General features: G+C 36.8%; 1 protein-coding gene across 1 annotated transcript; it reads right to left on the reverse strand.

Moving 5' to 3' along the window:
* Positions 1 to 1,981: 1,981 nt before the first annotated feature.
* LOC126817793 (beta-2 adrenergic receptor-like) lies at positions 1,982 to 8,967 on the reverse strand (the record flags this gene model as incomplete). Its single annotated transcript, XM_056100184.1, has 4 exons — positions 1,982 to 2,010; positions 5,143 to 5,278; positions 5,486 to 5,524; positions 8,947 to 8,967. Coding segments are annotated over 4 exons (225 nt in total), but the record flags the coding sequence as incomplete, so codon positions are not given.
* Between the last annotated feature and the right edge of the window lie 318 nt (positions 8,968 to 9,285).

A 9,285-nucleotide genomic window follows, 5' to 3' on the forward strand; every position in this document is an offset into this window, starting at 1 on the left:
AAGCATTTACTCAAGCAGCTGGCTAGCACAATTCCGCGATAGTTACAAGCGTCCTCTATGCTCCCCTTCTTATGTATTGGGACTATGAACGATTCGCGCCACTGTTCGGGAAAGCTCCCAGATTCAAGAATTAGATTGAAGAATTTTATATACACATCAATCATGTACTCACATGATGCAAGAAGCATCTCATTTAGTATTAAGTCGGGCCCACTAGACTTATTCCTCTTTAGTCCCGTAAAAGCTTTTCGAACTTCAATTGCAGTTATCTTTGAGTTTATTTCCTTATTAGTTTTGTTTGATTCTAGAAGTAAATTGATAGCATCATCTGTTTCTTCACATTGTTTGTTTGACATGGTTTTATCTTCGAATAGAGTTTTAAAGTGTCTTTCCCAACTATCAATGGATATGCCCTCATTCTTATCATCCCCGGGGTTTTCTTTAATTAACGAGTTTATTAGTTTCCAGTATTCTTTCGGGTTTTGACTCTGAATTTCATTAAGTTTTTCTAAAATACTATTTTTGGCTTGGCGACTTTTAAATTTGGTAATTCTCTTGTACATTTTTTTCCTACTATAGTAAATCTTTCTTAATATATTGTCAGTTGGGTTATCGTTTAGTTTAATTTGTGCGGTCATCATATCATGTCTTAATCGTTCGCAATCACGGTCAAACCATTTATTTTTTTTTCGCCGTTTCTTTATGGTTACTAATTTAACACAGGCCCTACTGGCATTAATAAGAATATTATTGATATTGGAGGTTGCCAGCTGTATGTCATCTTGATTAGGTTTTAGATCCGTCACCATGAATTGGTTAATAGATGTACAGGAGTTTGGTTTATGTAGCTCAATCAAGAAGGCTTGATCTGAGTTTTCCTGCCAGACAAATTTTTTAACTAACTTCTTTTTCCCTATTATATAATCTTGCTTTTTGGGAGAAATAGGTTTATTCACTTTCGGTTTAACCTCGGTTGGACGGATATTATTAGTTTTAATTTTGCAAGAAACAAAACAGTGGTCAGACAAATATGTTAGTGGCGATACCTGCATACTTGAAATTTGGTCGAAGTTCGATACGCCAGTTAGAATGTAATCAACCGCACTACACCCGTTGTAGTTTACGCAAGTGTATGCTCCAAGTAAATCCCCGACGCACCTGCCATTTAAAATACACGTGTTAGTACTATTGCATAAATTGATCAGATGTCTACCCCATAGATTAGTTTTTTTGTCATTGTTATTTCTAATTTTGAGAAAATTGACGTTGGAGTTTTCGTTGATTATGTTTGGGTATGGTAGATTCAGGTTAGATGAATTACTGTCAGAAAACACAATGTCTTCAACATTATATGTACGGGCATTGAAATCTCCCCCAAGAAGGGTATCACCAAGAACTTGGTATTTTGAGATATCTTGCTCAAGAATGTCAAATGGGTTGTAGTTTTTACTCAGCCATATTTTGGAATTTTGGGGAGGAATGTACACAGTTGCTATGTAAAGATCCTTTGGTAAATTTGCAATATCTTTTGGTACTTTAATCCAGATAATGTCCCCATCTTTTTGGTCTAGTAATTGGATTTTGTTTTTAAGATAGGTTTTAACAAAAATAGCACAGCCCCCCCCCCCCTTGAAACTGTTGACCCTATCCCTGTTATTTTCCTACTAAAGGTTAGACCTGAATATCCTTTGAAAGCACTATCGAAAACTCCAACATCAGTTTGTTCAAAGTTGGTCCATGTTTCTACAAAACATACTATGTCTAAACTTTTTATCATTTGAAATAGATCATTATGCGTTTTGTCATTATTTAACTTCGACAAGAGGCCATTGATGTTCCAGAACCCTACACTTAACACCATGACTAGTTCATTCAACAATAATAATAAAGACAAATAATAATGATAAACTGGCATGCACTTACATGTAGTAACAGAATGTAAATCTAAAAACTCACTACTTCTAATACAGCAGAGGCTAAGTCATGTGACAAGACAATTAACAAAATGGGCTATAATAATACAAGCAATGCCCAGTATAGATTAGACCAATAGCTTGGCAACACTTCAGATTAAGGATAAAAAAAAGTAGAACAAAAACAAACAAAAATTCACATATAAACAAGGAAATGTATATAACTTATGGTGAGTGATATGGTGCGAAAACAAATCAAAATCTGTTTGGACACGCAAAGTGCCAACAAGTTTATGTATAATAAACACTGGGAACTATAATACCTATAGATAACTAAATGGAAGAGAAATGGGGAATAAAAGACTAAGCATATGAGTAAGGGGAGGGATGTGTTCGCAATAAATCTAGATCTAATGGCATTTGACTCCTGTTAGAGATATCTACAAGCTTATATTATGTGGTAATAAAATTATTATAATAAACAAACAATGAGAACAATAATCACAATAGATTGTGGGAGTGAATGGGCTAAGCAAAGGCGTGAGGGAAGGGAAGTGATTCAAAGCTGCAGAATAGGAAAACTTATAAGCTTATATACTATTCAAAAAAAGTAGGGGATATTTGATTTTTAAGTGTTATTAAAGTCACCTAATGAAACTGACGAAGAAACAAATGACAAAATGAAATGAAGTTCACATTCATCGATTTTTTCCAAATGATCGTTAGACTAAGTAAGGCATGACCTGCCGCCTATGGTCTTTGTAGTGAAATACAACGTTTTTAGCTACGTTCTCGTAGCTATAATAGGTTCTCGGCGATCAGTCCCATCCGAACGACTAGAGAGTTGTCCTTCCCACTTACTGCACCACTGAATGTCGAGACTGCATATGTCCATGACATTGACAGAGCGATAAACACCTTGCATTTAAAACACGATGTAACGACACATATTATTGGTACGGTGTTAAGAGTAAGTAACGATTTTACAAGGACTGTGGCGTTTCCACCCACTCTTTGGACCCCCTTGACCCCTCGCCCCCTCTGGACACACGCCAGCGTTTTTCATTGTCGGACCCCCGTTTTGTACCACTACAAAAGGAATTTTCTCGGACAACACCGGAATCAAACCCGGGACCTCCTGGTTAATATGGGTCAGTGCCATACCTACCGAGTCACCATGGCCCAAAGGTATCGATCCATATACTAAACCTAGATATGCCATTTGAAAGGTCAATATGATCTATACGAGGGGGCTAGACTGGCTTTGTTGCTTGGGCTGCCTGTCTATAGTTATCTCCGCTTGAGAACAGACACTAAGCTAGTTGACCGACATTTTTAGTATACATCGAGAATTTTGTTAAGTATTTATTCTACCTCCATTTAATAAAATTGAAAAAGTTTATTTACTCTTTGTGCGTACGACAGATGTGAAACGGAGAAGAACCGCATTACAAATCAGTATTATGGACCTCTGTGCGCAAAATGGCTTTGTTGTTGGTGGTGGTTGGTGTTATAATAATAATATTAATAATAATAATAATAATTTATTTCATGTGCAATGGACAATAATTACTCTATATAAAACTCATTAATAATAATCGAAAATCTGGATATATTTATAATCAACAACATTTGACCCAGTGACAACCCCCCCCCCCCCAAACAGAATATACTCATATTTATAACATAATAATAATATACATCGTCGTTGGGAGATTTTCGTTATTAACCATATAGAGTAAGTAATTGTTTATTAAATTATAACAGTCCGTGATTAAAATATATGTCATAAAATACAAGTCCTCGGCAAAACAGTCTGTGATTAAAATATACGTCATAGAACACCCGTCCTCCGTATAACAGTCCGTGATTACAATATACGTCATAAAATACCCGTCCTCTGTATAACATTCTGTGATTAAAATATACGTCATAAATTACCCGTCCTCCACATAAAAGTTCGTGATTAAAATATGCATCATAAAATACCCGTCCTCGGTATAACAGTCCGTGATTAAAATATACGTCAAAAAATACCCGTCCTCTGTATAACAGTCTGTGATTAAAATATTCGTCATAAAACATTAAAAAGTCAACATGTTCATAGTTTGATGATTCTTTCGGCATTGATTTACATTCAATCGTTTCTGTTTTTACTGTAATTTCTAATCAGTTAGGTTCGGCGAAATACGCGAGTTTTCTCAATCGAATTTCAATCTCTAGCTTCTGGTTATTCCAGTCTACGCCGATAGTATTTATTGGGCATGCTCTCCAAATAAGAATATAGCGTCACCGTTTGACATGACTTGTGGAATATGCCTAGCCTCGGTTTTCGAGTCCCTTATTACAAATAGCGCTGAAACGCATTATGGTACACGATTTGTGTACCAATTGTAAAATGTTTATTTTGTCTTAAATATTGGATATCAGAAGCCCATCTTTTCCCGGTAAGATCACAACATCAATGTTGATTTAAACCGACAAATAAATCGTGTTTTCAATGTCGAAGATTTTGGATGATATTGAGTTAGAGACTTAGCTACTTTAAGGTCATGTTCCATTTTTTAAACTATGCATTTAAGACCGTTTCAAATTTATATGTTTCGTTGTCTGGCAACCAGGTTTCAAACAATTATGGCATAACATATACACAACAGACTACAAGACAATACCCATTACATATTTGGATTTTCAGCGAACTAACCGCCGTTTGTGTTCCGTTGTTTGTCCTGTCTGGTTTTGTTCCAACAGTTATCCTCCATGGTCTACTAAATAAATTTTCTGCAGCAGATCCAGTAAAGTTTCTTTTTAACAGCTTTCCGAACATTTTTATTGCAAATGGCGTAAAGAAGCGGATTACCGAGTGAGTTTGCGAAAGCCAAACTTATAGAAAGGCGATCAAGAAGCCATATCTTTGGAGATTCACCTCGAAACATATTTATAAACACTATCAAAAAATACGGTGTCCATGACAACAAGAAATAAAGACACATAACACACAAAATTTTAGCAGATTTGAGATTAAGTTTGGTATTTGGCGAAAGATATTGAAACTCTGATTGGATCTGACGTCTGTGTTTTCTAGATATCATATACATCTTGTAATACATGTACATAATAAGCAACACGGCAGTCTGAAAATTCACCAAATACAGCATAAAAATGTACCAAAGTTCAAACAGATCTTCCGCAACACACAATCGTCCTAATTCAGTTTTTAGTCCAGCACCCATTAACGGCAGGGCAGCAAAGAATGTCGAGACTGTCCAAGACAGAGCGATACACACCTTACATCTAAAAGACGTAACGATACTTTCGTATCGTAATGGCCGGGTTACAAGTAAATAACGATCAAGACTCACTAGAAATAATTGGTGCATGGACACTTCTGTTAGTAGAATTACTACGATGTACGCCGCTAAACATCCGGGTATTGAATCTAGAATTTGTAATTCAAACACAAAACTGAAAGGACGGCATATTCCTACTAATAAATCAGCTACAGCAAGACTTATAATTATTATGTTAGCATTGGAAGTGAGACAGTGGGTTGTTGAAAGAGTGTAAACAACCACAGAATTGGTCAAAATAATCAACATGGAGAGGATCGCCTGTATAGTAATATCAGCTATATCCCAATAGTTGTCCAAGAACTCCATTTTCTGAAAAATACCAACCAAAAGAAATAAATGGAGAACAAAATAGAAGGTCAAAAAATATTAACAGAACACACATTTTGTGAGAATCAATCATTGGCTTGATAATATGGCCATAAAATTTGTGTTCCGGTAATGTCTGTCTGCGAAAACGGTCATCATCGATAAGAATCATCTTTCCTGAGCACCTTTGGAATGCGTCTATAAATGGTTACCATCTTTGGACACTGTATCTTAACGGGCACGATTATGCCTTTAATTAAGGAAATCTAAGCCAATGGAAGGCTCATTTTTCTCCAACCTACGCTACACAGTTCTCTTATTCACTACTGGTTCTTTCCTAGGACATTAAGCTCAGTCCGAGATCAAATCAAGACTACTGAGCATCGGTAGAGTAGCCTAACATGTACTTCATGGGAAATGATGTTAGAAATACTTCGCCAAAAAAGTCAAGAGAGAGACCGAGAAAGCGCTGGGGTTTAACGTCCACTCGACACAAACAAGGTCATTTCGGGACTAACATATGGTTCAATTTTATTTCAATAATACGCTTGCGCGTAGGGGTATTTAGCAGAGAATCCGGAGAAAACCCACGAGGTTGGACAAGCAACCCTATTCCTTTTCACGTACAACCGGGGAAGCGAAACCACGCCAGTTCAATCAATGACAGGCCTTATAATACAACGCGCACGCGCTAACCATTCGGCCATCCAAACCCCCTCAAAAAGTCAAGATCGATAGAAATGAAATGGAATGGGGTTAAACGACCCACTTTTCTGCACCGAAAGAAATCATCTGTGTAACCAAATACTACCCAGGTCACTTGTGTGGAAATATTTCAAGGGTTTGGGGAGCATTATGTTCTCGACATTTTATATAGTCGTCGCCTCTCTCCGCCCATCTGTCAAAAATTTGCTTAATAACGTGAGGCTATTGTTTATAAGAGCTACAGTCATCAGAGGCACACTGATCCGCAGTGAATATTTGCTTGGCCGCGACAATCACTGATAAGGATGACATTGATGCGGCTTAATGAGCTAGAAATATTAACTTTTTTCCTGCGACAAATTAAATTCTAAAACATTTTTTGTATATATTGGAAAAATAAATAAAGGCGTTTGACGTATTTGTAGGTAAAAATTATTTCCGATTTAGTGTAAATGGGTATTAAAATGACTAAAATGCAGCATTCTCTCCGAAGCAGTTATGTCTTATGTAAACAATGCACGCGCCATTCAGCCAATGATTCACACCGCGTGCTGTGACAGCACGTGTTAAGGCAGTCATCTATGACAGAGATATTATACGAGACTCGTAATTCTCTGTGAAACAGATTGCATCAGAGGACGAACCCTATCTATATTCTGCGCTCTGTGACTTTCTGTTCCAGGGCCAATAAACAATGTGACCACTGCGTGTGGGGGTGGGATGAGCAAGTTAATTTTGTTTTCTCGTCATGTCACGTATTCTTCACCGCATAGAGCTACCCAGTCCGTGCCGGTTTGTAAAGCTATTATAGCTTTTAATCCCCGTAATTGACTTTTAGCCTGCTGGCAAACCGAGAATTAGCCGGATAACTTAATACTATGAGTAATTAATCAATACACAATTAGCACATTATGTTAATCTCTCATCTCTTCACGCGTCGTTAATCCTGATTATATGAAATGTCCACCTGCCCTCTGTGGATGTTGATGTTAAATTAAGCCACTTCACACCCACACACACTCCCTCGTCTGCAAATAGAGAGAGAGACAGACAGACAGAGACAGATATAGAGTGAGATGGGGTTTAACGTCCACTCGACAAAACTAGGTCGTTTCGTGATTAACATGTTTCAATTTTATTTTAACTATCGAGGGTTCTTTTACGTGTACGCCAATGTTACACGGACATACTCCATACAGTGTGCTATGAGGGAAATTATGCCCGGGTACCGGCACTATGGCCTACTCTTATATCGAATTCCAACTGCCAAGGGATATGTTACGCGCACATCAATTGTACACGACTAGAAAGCTGTGTGTGGGGTCGAACCTCAATGACAAAACTTATGATACAAAGTGCACGAATTAGACCCACCCCACCCCTAATCTTAAAGATACATTATGGGAGATTAGATAAAGAGCTGGCACTGTAACAGTTAAAAACTAGATAATGGGGAATTTGCTGAAAATTTCAGATTTTAGCGATTGAATTTTCGGCTTAGCCTCAATCATCATTACTTAAGTCGGTACGATAAAAAACATAGTCTCGATTATCCATTTCATGATTAAATCAAGAATAAAAGTGGAGCAGCAAATAGTATTCTAATCCAGTAAACATCGCAGGCTAGCGTTGACATCGAGAGTTGATTATGGTCTGGATAAATTAATTAATGTCTAATTAATAATTTAGATATATATTTCAGGCCTAAAGAAAGACCTGCAATAGGCAGATTTAGCTCTTGCATAATGTATGTTTAAAGGGGGCAAGTCTTTAACTCAATATCATCTACAGTCTTCAACATTGCAAACAAGACTTACTGGTCAATTTAATTCAATATTGATGTTGTTATTTTACCGTGAAGAGATGGGCTTCTGATATCCAATATTTAAGACAACATGAAAATTTTAAAAATGGCACATGAATCGCGTGTCAGAATGTTTTCGAGCGCCATTTGTAATGAAGCGATTCGATGAACGAGGCTAAACATACTTTGGTGTAAGTGGAAGACCCTTACATGGTTCCAGTCATACCTTGAAAACCGTAAACAGACAGTTGTTATCAAAGGTTCCACACCCAACTCAACGGTTTTAAAGTATGGCATGCCACAGGGTTCCGTTCTCGGTCCTTTATTATTTACCACATACACAACATCTTTAGGAAATGACATTCGTAAACACGGCCTTAACTACCATCTGTACGGCGACGACACTCAAATTTATATAGCTTTTGAACCTTATTCTGAACCATCTGAGATATGCAAACTTGAGGCCTGTTTATCAGATATTCGTAAATGGATGGACTCAAATTTATTAAAACTCAACGATGACAAAACAGAAATAATGGAAGTCGGCAGCAGGCAGCAACTACCAAAATCTAAAACAGAAAACTATCAAATTGGAAATATCTCTAAAAAATCTTGGTATTTATTATGACTCTCATCTGGACATGAATTTTGACAAATTTCGGCCATGTGTAAAAGTATTAATTTTCAGATATATAATATTGGAAAAATTAGATCTTTCATTGATATTGACACGACTAAAATGCTGGTAAACACTATGGTTACATCAAGACTCGACTACTGTAATTTACTTTTGTAAAATCTCCTTGAAAATAAAATTAAACGACTTCAGAAACTTCAAAATAAAGCAGCCCGGATGGATCATAACCAAGACTAAACCAAATGAGCATATGAACCATTGGCTTCTAGTCCGTCAACGTATCAATTTTAAAATACTGTCTCTTACGTTGTCTAAATGACGATTCTTTACCTCAATACCTCACAATCAGACAACCTCTTAATTAAGCCTTTTTCAAAAACCAACTCCGGTGATAGACCATTCGCAGTCGGTGCTCCGAAGCTACGGAATTCAATATCAAACGAAACCAAAAGCGCAAATTCTATTAAAGGTTTTTAAAAAAGCGCCACAGAGCACTCAGACTGACTGAATGTTCAGCGCTATAGAAAACGATTATTATTATTATTATTATTATTATTAAAAAGTATC

This window comes from Patella vulgata, chromosome 4 (assembly GCF_932274485.2).
Source record: "Patella vulgata chromosome 4, xgPatVulg1.2, whole genome shotgun sequence".
NCBI classification, from domain to species: Eukaryota; Metazoa; Mollusca; class Gastropoda; family Patellidae; genus Patella; species Patella vulgata.